The 17,336-nt window shown below is 36.0% G+C and overlaps 1 protein-coding gene and 1 non-coding gene across 2 annotated transcripts in view; both read right to left on the bottom strand.

Annotated features, from left to right (window-relative positions):
• Positions 1 to 295: 295 nt before the first annotated feature.
• LOC137393998 (double-stranded RNA-specific adenosine deaminase-like) overlaps positions 296 to 17,336 on the bottom strand; it is a 28,457-nt gene continuing 11,416 nt past the window's right edge. The window contains exons 5-14 of the mRNA XM_068080713.1: positions 14,651 to 14,771; positions 12,927 to 13,131; positions 11,497 to 11,716; positions 9,682 to 9,775; positions 9,081 to 9,233; positions 8,437 to 8,537; positions 5,946 to 6,125; positions 2,639 to 2,752; positions 1,140 to 1,257; positions 296 to 528 (exon numbers count right to left, since the gene is read on the bottom strand). Of these exons, the coding sequence (XP_067936814.1) occupies positions 315 to 528; positions 1,140 to 1,257; positions 2,639 to 2,752; positions 5,946 to 6,125; positions 8,437 to 8,537; positions 9,081 to 9,233; positions 9,682 to 9,775; positions 11,497 to 11,716; positions 12,927 to 13,131; positions 14,651 to 14,771 (1,520 nt within the window). The 3' untranslated portion in view covers positions 296 to 314. The remainder of the gene's footprint in view (positions 529 to 1,139; positions 1,258 to 2,638; positions 2,753 to 5,945; positions 6,126 to 8,436; positions 8,538 to 9,080; positions 9,234 to 9,681; positions 9,776 to 11,496; positions 11,717 to 12,926; positions 13,132 to 14,650; positions 14,772 to 17,336) is intronic.
• Positions 3,099 to 3,171, bottom strand: Trnav-aac (transfer RNA valine (anticodon AAC)). Its single transcript has one exon. It is a non-coding gene; the product is annotated as a tRNA-Val (tRNA).

Raw genomic sequence — 17,336 nt, 5'->3', positions numbered from 1 at the left:
AACCAAGTGTTAACATAAAGCAACCTAAATTACACGTAAACTACAATTAGATTTTAATTAGCAAGAAAAAAATTTGAACAGGAGATTGTGAGGTGACATAAAAACGCAACGAATTTTCTCGCAATTGTAACAAAAACAATGGAGTCATAAAAATACATTGTACAATAAATTTTAGACACTAAGAATTAGAAAATATAACAAACAATCTTTGGAAGATCATGAATATAAATAGACAAAATAATTCAGTTTGCTGCCAAAGACCATAAATATAAACATTGGACGAACTAACAACGGAGGAAAAACTGCTTGAGCGTCTATTTGAACATATTGGTCTCCAGCGGTTTTTGGAGCCATCTACCCAGTCCATTGTCAAAGAATCTCTGATACAAAATTCCTTTAACTTCTTTATAATCGGTAATCTTGTCTTTAGCTTCCTGGTAGTACAGTGGCTCCTGATTCCGCAGTTGGTTGTACATAGCGAAGAGGCTTTTCTTACATAACCGAGACTCTGAACTGCCGGACTCATCACTTCAACAAGAGAAAGAGGGCGCCTGTTACATGATATAGTCTTTACACGCTGAGATGAAGCATAATACAGAGCAAGAAGAGCACATAAGTAAAATAAAAAATGTAATTTCTATTTTGCATTAGCAAGTCAATTTCTTGTATCACTGTAATTTTCAGCCAGGTTCCCAAGGCTACCTTCTGTCTCATTACCTCTATCTCATTGATAACCTAAATAGTGTGTCATAATTTGTTCGTATCACATGCATGGCTTTATACCTATCCACTTTCAGTACTTGTATCACGTTAAATACAATCTAAAACAATACCCAGAAAAGGTGACAAATCAATGTGGGTAAAATCTGTAAACATTTTAATTAATGACATATTACAAAGTTTACACCAATTTCCCCTGCACAAGGAACTTGGTGACACAACAAATAATAGTTTTTTTTAGTAAGATAGCATGAATCACCAGTTCATCAAAGTGTCTGCCATGGATGAACTTCAATACCACGAGTTTTATTCCCTATAACGTGTCTATTGGATACCACAATAATACAATAGTTTGATGAATGACGGAGCTACACCTAATTTACAATAGACCAACATACTGTGGAGAAGACAATTCCCACCTGCTCAGAGGAATGATGGTACCTGTCTCAGCTGTCAACAGTTCTACGTGATTGTCATAGCCCGCCCAATTGAGACTCACCGGTTTAGATTTAGCTGTTGACCGAGGTAGCGTCTCACCTGAATCACAGCACTTTTTGTTAGTCCATAAATCATTATTATAAATTTGTGAAAATATTACAATAGGATTTCTAATTATAAGTGTACTGAATAAAAATCTCAGTTCAGCCTGTTTCTTTGCCAAATTATACTCTATAAACACTCTCATTTAGAAAAATAATGCAAGGATTGAAATTAAGATGACCTTTTGAACGAGGGAACAAGTTTAAATTCAACCAAAACTGAGCGTGGTCATATGGAGTCCTTCGAAAATATCTTACATAAGATTATGGGTAAGGAGCAATTGCCAAAAGTTGACCTAATTCAAATGCGAGTCCGTGACATGCTTTCATTTTTTTGGACTGGCGTCAACTATAAAGCAGCATTAGGTCAATATTTTACCAGCACTGAGAGAAAACATCAAAATTATAAAGTTTTGATGTCAGTACAGCTGTTACAATGCATCAAAATGAAATAAAGAATGAATTTGACTTCTGCAAACATCAAATCACGAAATATAGTGAGTGTGCCTGAAGTTTGCAACATTGAAAGGAGATGAGTAAGTAATAACTCCAGGGGGGTCAAACACTGATTATGAAAATTGACCTAGTGTCGACCTGTACACCTAGATATTGCTAGCTAACCTCCATATATAACTAGTATGCAGTAAAGAGAAGATAATCGCAAGTCAATATTTTCTGAAGCCCTTTCTTGATGTGATTTAAAAGAGATTGCATTACATTTTTACGTAGTAGCTTACAAACATTTATAAACATGGATATTTGAGTTTAGCAAAGACATAAAAGAAAATATTAATCAGAAACATGAACGTTTAAACCAAATAGCTCTTTCCCAATCAGTCTCATATACTAACACACTTATTCACCAAAGGAAAATAATATTTTGATGTGTGCTTTTACTCTAAAGAGTTGTCAACAAAAATGAACTTTTGTGGAGTTTTCTATTATCTTACATCAAGTGCCATTCTGAGCATGCATTCTAGTCAAGTTTTATTGTTGTCTATAGCCTGGTCATCATTGATGTTCTTTCAACTATACATTCGTTGTTAAGGTCGATGTATTTTTTGGATACCAAGACTCCAAATTACCATTGAAAGATGATTCTAGTTTAGCACCATGATTGCCAACATGGGTACAGGCAACCAACTCTTTCATCAACTGAAAAGCTCTTTTTCAAACTACTACCCTAAAATTTTTTGCAATACATATCACAATATTGTTGAATAAATATTCACATTCAAATGACCACAAAATGGAGGTGGTTCACTCAGGAGAATCAACAGGGCTTCCACTTGCTCAATTCACATTATATTCTTTTTGATTTTGCTCATTGTAGTAAATTGTACCAACTACACAGTGCCATTAAATACAGGATATCTTACTAGTGCGATCAATTCTGATGTGTTCCAAATGAAACCTGCTACTTTTTGGAAGAGGATTCTCGCCAATCCTGCAGCAAAGAGCTCTTGACAGGTATCCAGGGTTGAAGAGTTGACCTTCAATAAGATAGCATAGTGTATTATACTTATTCGGGGCCGTCATTTTTAATGAATCCGTAACCAAAAACGACTTGGTCATAAATCGTGAGGACTTCAGCTAAAAAAGGATCAGATGTTAGCCCGTGAGTGATCTTTCCATTCCAACATATCAGCTATTGTACACTATACATTGTTTTAGATAAGTTCTTGTAAGTCAAATTACTTCCTATATTTCAGGTGAAGTTCTGGCTAGTGACACAAGTGAACATTTGCGTTTTCAAGTGAATAACTGCATGTTTTTAGCTGACATTGATTTGTTCTTTTCGTGATTGCTGACAATAAAAAAATTTAAAAAAAAAATCGTAGGTCATAGCGGGTTTCGAACCCGCGACCTTCTGCGTGTTAAGCAGACGTGATAACCACTACACCATACGACCTGACTGGTTACATTGGTAATTAAAGTCAATTATAACGACGTGCAAAACGGCTCAGCCCTGCTCGTACGTGTCGCGATGTTGTTTGATCTAACTCGACAAGTGACGGTTTTGCCCACCGCAAGTTCGAGTCTTTTAGATAACGCAATACTGTTTGACATGTTCTGCAAAACCAACAGAAATGGCGAATATCGGTAGCTCGACCGCCGAGTGTTACAAAAAATTATTTGCACTCGATGTTGTACATGATACGTAGCCGAGCACGAATGAACACGAAATTAACGTTTTCATTGCCGTGAGACTAAACCCGTTGAAACTCATTTTACGAAAATCAAACAAGCTGTACATACATATTAGCAGATCTAATCATTACTTGATGTTCACAGTTCGAATCCTTAATTACAAAACGTTGAAATTAATGATTTGAAAATATTTGGCAAATCACGAAATACAGTAACACCTGAAGCAAGGAAAACGTTCCACAAAATAGGCTAAACCATTATGATTTTTAGCATAATCTATAAATAGACTATAATCTAGAGTCTATTATAAGATAGTTTACACACCTTTAGACTACCTCTAGTATTATTATTATTACTAAATTCGGTAGGTAGTAATGGAGATTAATATGAATTTCTTACAATGCAAAAATGAAGATGCTTAAATTAATGCAGGTTGAAATAGCAAAGACTAAAATTAAAAACTGAACTTACCTTAGTAACTGCTATTTTGTAACCAACATGGTCAGTACGTAAAGAGTACGATAGAGTCCACTATAATGGTCATTATAATAGGGCATATACCACTACAATAACCAGTATGATAAAAGTATAGAGACCACTACTGTAACAATGGTCAGTATGATAGAAAGATATTGTAGTGGACATTGTAGTCGATAGATACCACTACAATGGTCAGTATGATAGAGAGATAAAGACCACTACAATGGTCAGTACAGGCCTGCCTACCCAAGAGTGGGGCAATGCGTGAGATTTGGTTTTGGGGCAATTGATGTATCAATGATAGTATATATAAAATTGTGGAAATGGGGGAAAAAATCTCGCGCATTTTCATTTTTTCTTTGGGGTGATTGCGTGAGTCTCACGCCCAATGCGTGAGAGTTGGCAGGTATGGGTCAGTATGATAGAAGGGTAAAGACTACCCCAACAGTCAGAATGATAGAGGGTCAGATTTATTTAGAATAACATCTTCAAATTATAAACTAAAAGTTTAATCTAAGTAGCACCATTTTCCAACTTATTTGATTAACGCAATTGCAAACCACCATTAACTTCTTATATACTACCTTTTAGGCTAGTGATGATACCAGCTAGATAGCCTCCATCATCCTACAACTTCGGATTCTCTATGCATAAGAAATTTAGGACATACGTAAGACCTTATGATTTTAGTGGCATATGCATCACAATTGTAAAATTTTTTGACATGTTTGCATTTATTGTGTACACGAGAGTGAGCAAATGTCGAATCGGTTAGAGCCCATCAGAGTGGCTAAGCCATTACAGGTCCATCATTACAGATATACATAGGTCTAAACTCAGAGTGGCTAAGCCATTACAGGTGATCCATCATTACAGATATACATAGGTCTAAACTCAGAGTGGCTAAGCCATTACAGGTGATCCATCATTACAGATATACATAGGTCTAAACTCAGAGTGGCTAAGCCATTACAGGTGATCCATCATTACAGATATACATAGGTCTAAACTCAGAGTGGCTAAGCCATTACAGGTGATCCATCATTACAGATATACATAGGTCTAAACTCAGAGTGGCTAAGCCATTACAGGTGATCCATCATTACAGATATACATAGGTCTAAACTCAGAGTGGATAAGCCATTACAGGTCCATCATTACAGATATACATAGGTCTAAACTCAGAGTGGCTAAGCCATTACAGGTGATCCATCATTACAGATATACATAGGTCTAAACTCAGAGTGGCTAAGCCATTACAGGTGATCCATCATTACAGATATACATAGGTCTAAACTCAGAGTGGCTAAGCCATTACAGGTGATCCATCATTACAGATATACATAGGTCTAAACTCAGAGTGGCTAAGCCATTACAGGTCCATCATTACAGATATACATAGGTCTAAACTCAGAGTGGCTAAGCCATTACAGGTGATCCATCATTACAGATATACATAGGTCTAAACTCAGAGTGGCTAAGCCATTACAGGTCCATCATTACAGATATACATAGGTCTAAACTCAGAGTGGCTAAGCCATTACAGGTGATCCATCATTACAGATATACATAGGTCTAAACTCAGAGTGGCTAAGCCATTACAGGTGATCCATCATTACAGATATACATAGGTCTAAACTCAGAGTGGCTAAGCCATTACAAGTCCATCATTACAGATATACATAGGTCTAAACTCAGAGTGGCTAAGCCATTACAGGTGATCCATCATTACAGATATACATAGGTCTAAACTCAGAGTGGCTAAGCCATTACAGGTGATCCATCATTACAGATATACATAGGTCTAAACAAATGTTTTTCGCGTGCTCTATTCCACTACAGCCCTTTTTCAGATCCTTTGTCTTTCATCTTTTTGATCTTAAGAAATCGAAAAACATCCTCAGTTCTGTACAATTTCTAACCCCATCCAGCTCTTTGGCACTCCATGCATCCTGACATCGCATGCGATGTGGTTCTCAACAAACTCCTGACTGAACTAAAGCCATCAATAACCCAACCTAAAATAGGCACTGAATGAAGGAAGCAGCTGCTCACCAAGTACAAGCGAAGTAATGTAGATGGGCTCTATAAGATCGCTCAGGAGGGTGCCTTGCACACCCAACACATTCCACTTGCATATCTTGTCACTACAAGACATTGTCTTCAGTCTGTCACCTTGTTTGATTCCATCAGCTGTCTGCATCGGAGAATCACTTGTAGGAATCGTTCCCTCTCCTGCATAAATGGATACCACTAGCTATCCGCATGAATGACAGGTCCACAAATATCTGCCATTTCATATCTGTGTTTGCAGTATTATGGCAAAGCAACTGTTTCCTATAAGCAAGAGTTTTATGGGATGTTTTGTTTAAAACCAAATGCCCCAATAGTGAGCGTAAAGCTTGGATTGAATATAAACAGTTGTATACCTGTAGAGCATACTAAATACAGTCGGCATTTTTATAATTTTATAATGCAAATTGCAGAACACGTGAAAAATTTATCTCAAGTCTGCTTCGCACTACGTAAAAAATTCCATATAACGTAGTGTGTCAAGTAGAGGCAACTTCTCAAATTCGATTTGAATGGTAACATGTCTCACCACACCTGTGAGAGAAAAAACGACGTACACATAACGTTACATATATCTATTATATATACATGTATGTACAACTATATAAACTTCCATGAAATTTTAGTTCGTCGTGATAGATCGTCAGATGTGTCGACAAAACAGAGATTAGGTAGCTGCACAATTGTCAATAAATACTAAAAGGCGATCAATTGGTGCAGGTGTTGCAGTGTTGGTCTAACGATCTGAATGTCATGAGTTGGGAGTATCGACGAAAGTTATTTTTTATCCTAACCTTGACCCCTAAATACAGATAGACAACGAACAGGTAGACATCACTCTTTTTACAGTAAAATATTTTGTTTTGCTTTATTATAGATATAAATGTATAAAATATTTTCTATTAGTTTTACTATCCAGAATAGACTCCTGTCTAGAAAATAATGAACAAATGTTTAGGAAATGGACGTCGAATATGTGCGTTGCCCATCAACTTATTGTAAAATAACTGCATCATTGTCTATGAAACCAGTGAAATTGATCAGGAAAAGGAGACAAGTTGTCGATGTAAACTAATAATATTACAGTTACAATACAGCCAACAAATTAAAAAGTTAACCATAGTTTTTTTTGTATTCCCAAAGGGGTGAGTTTGGAAAGATCCTTGAACAGATTAGGCAGTTTACATGTATTTCACTGTTCGTATAACTTATAATTCCTATAACGTGAAAATTCCGAGAACAGATTACGTATTTACATTGTAGTAGCGTCTACTGTACATATAACAGCAAACTCAACAATCATGCAGCCAAGGACAGCCCCAATAATCACCAGTTCTCCCCTTAAAGAAGTTAGGTTTTCATGGCCTTTTATTACAGGGAAAACAATTTTCATATTTAGCAAACTAGTTTTAAGAGAAAAATTCACTAAAGCCATAAACCACAGAAAACCTTGAATATTTGGCTGATGATGTAATACCTTCTTACTAGTTTTAGTATTTATTCTGGCAGCAAAATAAAAATAACAGCCTACCAATTGTCACCCGTGTGTAGATGATGCCATACTTCTTTATTGATGTGACATTCAAAGATTCATCAGTTGTTGATATATTATACTCACTGTATGGTATCTACTGTTACAAATGCTCCAAGTAAAATATACAAACATTCTCGTTCACTTGAGTTAAATTGCATAAAAAATTCAATTTGAGAATAGTGAAGAAATATCTATAGTAATCAAAATGTTTTTTGGCTAAATTAAGCAATTGTATGTCTTTGCATGCCTGTAAAAGACTATTTGTTGCTCCAGTACTTCATATGTAAAAATTACTTTTTAAATAATATCAAACAAAATTAAACAAGTACAAGCTGGACATGGTTGCTATATTTGTAGCAAAACAAGTTTTAAAAAGCACAATTTCAACAGAATCTGAATAAATGACCATGGCGTATTAATATTTATAACAGACAAAGTGGGAAAGATAAAAAGTTCATGATTTGTACAGATTAGTGTGGTAACTGCTTGCGGATGCCACAAAAGAACACCTCTGAATTCTAACATTCATGCTTTTTTTAAAAATATTTTTAAAGTTCCAAAACTGTTTGTGAAAGCTAAGGTTTGATAACACTTCAGCCCTAAATAAGGCTAGTAACATAAAACAATTAACCAATAGTCCAAAACTACTAATAGATGAAAAACACAGTGAAAAGAAACTAAAATTGGAGTTGTCAAAACCTTAGAAAAGAAAAAGAACTAAAAATTAATAATTTTGGCAAATGTTGTTATTTATGGAAATCTCTAGCCTAAAACATAAACATTAAAATAGTCATGTTAGCTGCCATAGGTTTGTATATAAATTCGCTCCAATAATGGTTCTGTGATAACCTGCAGGTCCATAACAAGCTCCTCAACTCAAAAAAAAACCTGACTATTTTAAATATTCATACGTCCAAGTTACTAGAAAATAACACTTACCAACTTCCATCTTTGATCGGAGTTGTCCTTGGTTAGCTTGTTCCATGATAGGGGAGTGCGGGTCATCTGGGCTGTACTGGCTCCAGTCTGCATTCGAGTCACTGAAACAGGACATGTGCAATGCATGCATAGATGAAAATGTCATTACATGCCTTACTTTGTATTGAAGCAATTTATGGAGAGGATATTTCTGTTGGTACATGGGATGCTGAAAATTGCACCATACCACTAATAAGAATATGGGATATACAATCTCATTTGTGACAAACTTGGTAGGAATATGGGATACACAATCTCATGTATGAAATACTTGGTAGGAATATGGGATATACAATCTCATTTGTGACAAACTTGGTAGGGATATGGGATATACAATCTTATGTATGAAATACTTGGTAGGAATATGGGATATACAACCTCACGTGTGACAAACTTGGTAGGAATATGGGATACACAATCTCATGTGTAACATACTTGGTAGGGATATGGGATATGCAATCTCATGTGTGACATACTTGGTAGGAATATGGGATATACAATCTCATGTGTGACACGCTTAGTAAGAATATGATACATTAATCAGAGATCTGCAAAGATTGAGCTAACCTCTCTTTCTAGCCAAGTCTCTGGATAAAAATACTAACTTGTGGGTGAAGAGCGCTCCGTCTCCGCAAGGAGCTGTAGAAATGTAAAGATGAAGCTTTAGGTTAGATTTGACCTTTAGTCGCTGCAACGAGTTATCTTCAAATATTGAGACCTTGTCTGCTTTGTGAAATTGTAGCTGTTTGTATAAAAACCTAACAACAGAAAGATATTTTTCAGTAAAAACAATAAGGAATTTACAGCCAACAATCTCTTGGGGAGAATTTAAACTAGAAATTCTTAGCAACTTCATTTTCCATTCACGCATAAACATATAATTATGTGTTACACCAACTTAGTGTTACTTATATTAGTGTTACTTACACCAACGGTATTGTTAGCAAGTCTCAGCAAAACATGCGCTGGATTAAAGGGCTTTATGGCAATTAAATATCCAATAGTTGACAACGATCGTTGTTCGGCAATTTCGCAAAAAAAAAGATAATACAAAAATAGCATTTGTTAATCGTCTAATATAAACCATGTCCTTGTGAAACTAAAATGCCAAAAAAGTCAAATAATATCTTTATATTCAACCAGTCATTTCTTTAAGAATTTGGAAAGAAATAAAAATACGGTGCACAGCGATTCATATCTTCTCACCTGTGTAAGCCCCTTTTTGCAATCACTTCAGCATGGCAATCATTGACAGCAGTGCCTTGTATGGACAAGTATTTCCCCGACAAACACTTGTTGCCTACATGTAAAACAATCACCAATAGAAACTACACCAGATTGTGGTGTTCAATTTGTTGTATAGCAACAATGTTTGCCCTGAAAAAATTGTGGCATCACTCGGTCATCAAGCCCACTAAGGTTATGTTCACAGGTTTGTGAGTGATTAATCTATTCATTAATGAGAGATAGCATGACTTGAATAGCACTAAGTGCACGTGCCTTTATGCTGAGTTGAAATGATTTTCACAATCCATTGTTAAGGGCAGCCCCTGAATTTTTTTTAGCAATTCAACGTTTCTTATTTCTTAGTGTTATAGAGCTGCTACAATTTTATTTGCAAGTAACTTGGCTCGCTAATAATTTTACAGGAAATGAAAGTGCCAAGGATTAATTTCTTATCAGCAATGACTACACCATCAAATATTATACTGGTTCAAATCAAAAGTAAAAACCGTGTGTCAAAGAACTCTAGTGTAAATATGTCAATACTACATCAATAACATTGCACTTTTCTCAGATTAAATGTATGCTCAGTATTATGTTAAGGTAATAGCTAAGGTATTAGCAACAGATTGGTTCAGAAAGGAGAAGCATTCACTGTGTACCCAAAGTGTGCCCCCATAAGAATCTCTTATGTTCAGAAAATCACTAGAAACTCGAGGCCTCTGTGCCAGATATTCAAAATATTTCTGAACAATTAGCAAAATTTTAGAGGTTACATTATGCAGTAACAAGATAGTAACAACCATTTGGGTTTCGCCTTTGATTTGTGAAAACAGAATTATGACAAAATTATTACTGAGAGTCCTCAACAATCTTCTGCCATGCAGCTATGTCAGTATTAATTATAATCAGTATGCAAGATATTTGAGTATCAAGTAACAATGAAACAATCTAATCATTTTGATGCACAGAAAAATCTAAGATTGTTATGGTTATCAACATGGACATTTGTGGCTGAGTTCTAAAATCTCTGGGAACACAGGTTAACCAAATATCAGTCTACAATGATGTATTTCTATATTTGTTCTCTGACCTACAAAGTTCAGTACTGGCTTTATGAGCACCATGGTGCAGTAAAAGTAATCTAGCTATTAACTATACTTCATGAGCACCATGGTGCAGTACAAGTAATCTAGCTATTAACTATACTTCATGAGCACCATGGTGCAGTAAAAGTAATCTAGCTATTAACTATACTTCATGAGCACCATGGTGCAGTAAAAGTAATCTAGCTATTAACTATACTTCATGAGCACCATGGTGCAGTAAAAATAATCTAGCTATTAACTATACTTCATGAGCACCATGGTGCAGTAAAAATAATCTAGGTATTAACTATACACCTGTGTCGATAGAAACAGCCAAATGAGAGAGAGCACGATACACATGCAAAATCACACAGCAAGTAAAATGGTTTAAAAAAGTACACTACTGTACCAAGGTAAGCACACATTACAGAAATGTAAACACTACTGTACCAAGGTAAGCACATATCACAGAGAAGTGAATACTACTATATAGTAGTGTTCACTTCTCCGTAATGTTGAATGGTATAGTTGAATGGAAACTTCATTTTCCATTCACACATAAACATATAATTATGTGTTACACAATTCTCAGCAACACATGCCCTGGATTAAAGGGCTTTATGGTAATCAGATATCCATACCAAGGTGAACATGCATTACCGAGAAGTAAACACATCTGAAAACCCACATTAAAGAAAACAAAACAGACCTGTGCCCAGGGAAACAACAATGAATGTTGACTGGGTAGTATTCTCTATTATAAAGCCAGCAAGGATGACCTTGCCAAGGTCAGCTGGACAGTTAACCTTCACCTCAGCAAACTTCTTAAACACTTCATTAGCTATTAGATCACTTTTCTTTTGAGGAACTGTTCTTGGAAAAGAAGGCATTGCACTGGCAGAACTTAGTGAGCCTGCTCCTCCCTCAGCCTACATGTTGTAAAACTACGAGTCAAGCAAGAGCATACCATTAGCCTACCAACAGCTCCGGTGAATCACAGTCTAACCTCTAAAGCTACATCATGCCCTTTCCTCAGTATTACCCAATAAGTACATTCAAGGGGCATCAATAACAGGCAGTACCATATAAAAATAACAGTTTTTAGGCCACGTATAAGTGAAAATATACATCAATTCAACCAGAAAGCTTGTGAGGAAAATGCTTAAGACATGAAACTTGACCTCGAACTAGGTTAAACTTGCTACTTACTACCTGCTATTACTCCTACAGACATCTATGAGTAAGACTAGGCTAAGATGTTGATAATGTAAAAGTAAGAGCGCTCTACATATGAATGAAGCAGCATAGATAATGATTATAGAAGGTCCATTCAAACAGTATTTATAACTTTCACAGATACTTCAAGCATTTCAAAGCATTATTCAGACTGAAAACAAACTTGAATAGAGAAAAATAGAAAAAAAGATAAAGACCAAGGGTCAAGGGTACCAGGGTCAAGGGTCAAGGGTACCAGGGTCAAGGGTCAAGGGTACCAGGGTCTAGATCTGGTCAAGAAAAATGCAAAATAGTGTAATTTTACATACATTTTGTGTGACTATATACAGTGTAATATCAATAACTGCATATTAATCCTCTAGATGCAATGCTATCATTAGAACATTAAAAAACAATCAAACCGCAACACTTAATGTTAATCAGTTGTGAGACTTTTGTGGCAGGTCAAAGCTGTCAGCGGTGCAAATGAAAAAGAGAGTTGATAAAGATCAAATCAAAATCAAAATATAATCAAATAATAATAATAATAATAATAATAATAATAAGATCAATCAAAAACTCGACTAAAAATATTTTAAGCAGCTGCATGCATGTGCTGCATTACTACAAATGTATACCTACTGGCATTGAATGAAAGTAGTGAATTTTTAGTTTTCCCTACAAGTAGTATTAGTACCTATTGTTCTAGCATAATCTCATTGCCTTCCCATTGCTGATGGGTAATATTTGCATCATGTCTTTCAATTTCGAATTGCTAATAAATATCTTATAAATCTGCAATGCATTTATGTAACAAGGGAGCGCTAAACTTCAGCATACATGTATGCTAGCTCATGATCTGTGAGTAGCTCGCTAAGCCAAAGCAGTGAGTGAGTACTATGGATAGGCGAATAGGTAACACACCGTAGTATAGCTACTAGCTGACCCCATGACATCAGAGACTGCTGCTGTGGCACCCGATGCAGGTGCTGTAGCATCTGTGGCTGGTGTCGTGGTGCCCGCTATCACACGGAGAGCTAACTCAGCGGCATGCTTCTTTGCATCCTTCTTTGTTCGAGCTGTGGCTGATGGGTAGGGTGTTCCATCAACAATACATCTATAGGTAAAACTAAAGAAACAACTTATATAGATGACAGCTATTAACGTGAAATCCAAAGTGTACAACAGAATAAAGTTATGAGTCAGAATAAGAAACAGGAGCAGAGTGCGGTCAAGACCATGATTCCTACAACCAAGATTGGGGAAAACTTCATGAAGGGTTCATTTGAGGAATACTACAAAAATAATAATGACCTAATGAGAGATATACAGGCAGTGTAATGGTCATAAGGAAAACCAATAGCACATACCTAAATCAACAGTATCTCTTAGCCAATAAACAGTACAACTACATGTATGTTTAAACAAAAGTCATCAAATGCCAAGACAAACTAGAACCCTTTGGGCAGTATAGAAAAGATAGTATTTTGCTACTGCTATTTGCGAATCATAGACTTTGAAACATTTTTTATTCACAATTTAAAATAAAATTATAACTTTTTTCAGACCACTCGTGATGCGTGATACCATCTACTCTATAAAAATCTGACTCTTCTCATTGGTTTGCTTTGAAGTGATGCAAAACTTAAGGCAAGTAAAAGCTGTCAATTATTACGAATCCTTCCACCTGATTGTTTATGCATTAGATGAATAATTTGACAAAGATAAGGACAAACCAGTAACATCTTCAAATAAAATATAACGATACTAGCGTTTCCAGACAACATTCTGCACATGTCAAAGTTACTTAAACGTTAGAAAACGTTAAAGTTAGAAAAATATATAAGAAAAAATGCATCCGTTTCAATATTTATGTTTATTTATATTTAAATAGATCTAACAGTCTATGCGCTGTAAAGATTGGGTATAATAGATCTACCAGTCTATGCACTGTAAAGATTGGGTATAATAGATCTACCAGTCTATGCGCTGTAAAGATTGGGTATAATAGATCTAACAGTCTATGCGCTGTAAAGATTGGGTATAATAGATCTACCAGTCTATGCGCTGTAAAGATTGGGTATAATAGATCTAACAGTCTATGCGCTGTAAAGATTGGGTATAATTCAGAAAGCGTGCAGGCAATTCTGTTTCATACCAATCCAGTTGATTCTAGATCTAAACTTACAGAGAGACAGAGTAATAGCTATTTTAACTGCTGCAGCAGGTATGCTGATAAAGAAATCCAGAAATGCTGTCAGAGTAAAGAGACGGAAATGTTGTCAAAGTAAAGAGACGGAAATGCTGCCACAGCAAAAAGGCAGAAGTTCTGCCGAAGTGGAGAGAAAGTAATGCTGTCAAAGTCGAGAGGCAGAAATGCTGCCAACGTGGAGAGAAAGTAATGCTGCCAAAGCGGAGAGGCAGAAATGCTGCCAAAGCAGAAAGGCAGAAATGCTGCCCAAGTGGAGAGACAGAAATGCTGCCAAAGTGGAGAGACAGAAATGCTGCCAAAGTAGAGAGGCAGAAATGCTGCCAAAGTGGAGAGACAGAAATGCTGCCAACATGCAATGATTAAAATGGTACTTAGGTGCAGAAGCAAAGATGTTGCAGAAGGCGCTATTCAGTATCTAAAGCAGCAATAGTCTCACCTTCTAACATGAGCAGGTCCACTATCATCTACCTCGTCAAACAATGCAGATACGTGTCGTGCCTGCGCATACTCAAGAATGGAACTTACTGGATGCTTCTGGCTTAACAAGTTGCGAACACCTAAAATAGAATGGAGGTTATAAAATTTGTTTACAACATGCATGAAGATGCAAATAATTATAATATGTCAGAAGGTACAGTACAGCCTACTTCAGCAAGCATAATGTAACTAATGCTGGAGCTTCTAGAAAAAAGCTAACACAATAACTGGTTTGGAACAAGGTAAGCAAAACATGTAAAAAGTTTTACGGACAGGCATATGATTATAATAGTAGGCAGACAACTCCACGAGCTTCCTGTTGTGCTGTGCAAAGCGCAAAGTGTCACTTTCCAGATACTGGATGCATGTCATCTTATCTATAGATATGTACATTTCCTATCAGAAACTCCTGATTGGTCAGCTGAGAGAAATACAAGTACAGTCAAACCTTTAAATACAAAGTCAATTCATTCCTGGAACTGCTTCGTATGTTGAAACCTGTTGTATGCTAGATCAAACATTTCAATAAAAATGCATTATAGTTCAATCAATTGGTTATACAGCCTAAAAGCCTACTATAACTCCTCCATAATTCCTACGGCTAATTACACTTAACGTTAAAATGCAATGTAAAAGAGATATGTAAAAACAACAAACTAGTTAAGTATTCTACTTGTATATTCTTATTCTATATTCTTAGTTTATATTCTTATTAATTTTATTCGATATATATAAATGTGAATGTCTGTCTGTCATTTGTGTGCCCAGTTATAGCGATTAAAATCTAGGAACAAAAACCTTCTTCGAACTGAAATTGAACTTTCGCTCGGGGAATTTGAGCGGTTCTAATTTCCATCCTTGGTCGAATTGGAATTCGCACGTGGGATAAAATGCTGGATGGAATGTGAGGTAGAACTGGAAATAGAAGGTAGACAAGCAGAGGTAGCGTTAAACACATGCGGTGCAACTTACTTCAACCTGGTCTGAGTGAATTTGAAACTAATTAGCTGATACCCCTCGCTGGTACTTTTGGTTTTTATACCTTTCACATTTTTTGTTTACTTTTCACATTCAGCCTTTCACCCACTTACCAAATGGCAATGCTTCAAGAAACTTCGAGTGCCGCATACTGGAATTAATTTGAATGTAGAGTAAAGTATTTCCAAAAATGAGCATTGCATGTAGCAAAATCCTTATACTGAGATGATCATAAATAGGTTTGACTAACCCTAAGCGCATGTTGACAAGAGACAATTCTACTTCATATTGTTTTCTAAATTGACTTTGCCAACATTAGTAATCTAAATGTAGGTTGACTAGTGGCTTTAGAAACCTGAATTTATTTGGTGAATTAACTGCATACAGTCTCTAGAGATCAAAGATTTAATTTATTACTTAGCTAGTGTCTTTATCACAATGTCATTATAGGGACAACTCTACACAATTTCCATGTATCCTCTGCTAAATAGTTATTGACTGGGAAGTCTAGCTAGAGGTCAAACCAGCTGGTGCGGAACTGTAGCATTGTACACAATTATTTCAAGGCACCAACAGAGCAGACCAACCAAGATTGATTGATGTTTGACTTAAATGGGCTGATGCAACAAGCAACAAAAGTGTTTATAGGTGTATGTCAATGTCTATAGGTGTATGTCAATGTTTATAGGTGTATGTCACCATCTATAGGTGTATGTCACCGTCTATAGGTGTATGTCAACGTTTATAGGTGTATGTCAACGTTTATAGGTGTATGTCAACGTTTATAGGTGTATGTCAACGTTTATAGGTGTATGTCAATGTTTATAGGTGTATGTCACCATCTATAGGTGTATGTCACCGTCTATAGGTGTATGTCAACGTTTATAGGTGTATGTCAACGTTTATAGGTGTATGTCAATGTTTATAGGTGTATGTCAATGTTTATAGGTGTATGTCACCATCTATAGGTGTATGTCACCGTCTATAGGTGTATGTCAACGTTTATAGGTGTATGTCAATGTTTATAGGTGTATGTCAATGTTTATAGGTGTATGTCACCATCTATAGGTGTATGTCACCGTCTATAGGTGTATGTCAACGTTTATAGGTGTATGTCAATGTTTATAGGTGTATGTCAACGTTTATAGGTGTATGTCAATGTCTATAGGTGTATGTCAATGTCTATAGGTGTATGTCACCATCTATAGGTGTATGTCACCGTCTATAGGTGTATGTCAACGTTTATAGGTGTATGTCAACGTTTATAGGTGTATGTCAACGTTTATAGGTGTATGTCAACGTTTATAGGTGTATGTCAATGTTTATAGGTGTATGTCACCATCTATAGGTGTATGTCACCGTCTATAGGTGTATGTCAACGTTTATAGGTGTATGTCAATGTTTATAGGTGTATGTCAACGTTTATAGGTGTATGTCAATGTCTATAGGTGTATGTCAATGTCTATAGGTGTATGTCAACATTTATAGGTGTACGTCAACGTCTATAGGTGTATATCAATGTTTATAGGTGTATGTCAACGTTTATAGGTGTATGTCAACGTCTATAGGTGTATGTCAATGTCTATAGGTGTATGTCAACGTCTATAGGTGTATGTCAACGTCTATAGGTGTATATCAACGTTTATAGGTGTATGTCAACGTTTATA

This window comes from Watersipora subatra, chromosome 4 (assembly GCF_963576615.1).
Source record: "Watersipora subatra chromosome 4, tzWatSuba1.1, whole genome shotgun sequence".
NCBI lineage: Eukaryota > Metazoa > Bryozoa > Gymnolaemata > Cheilostomatida > Watersiporidae > Watersipora > Watersipora subatra.
This window is presented reverse-complemented; position numbering and strand designations above follow the sequence as displayed.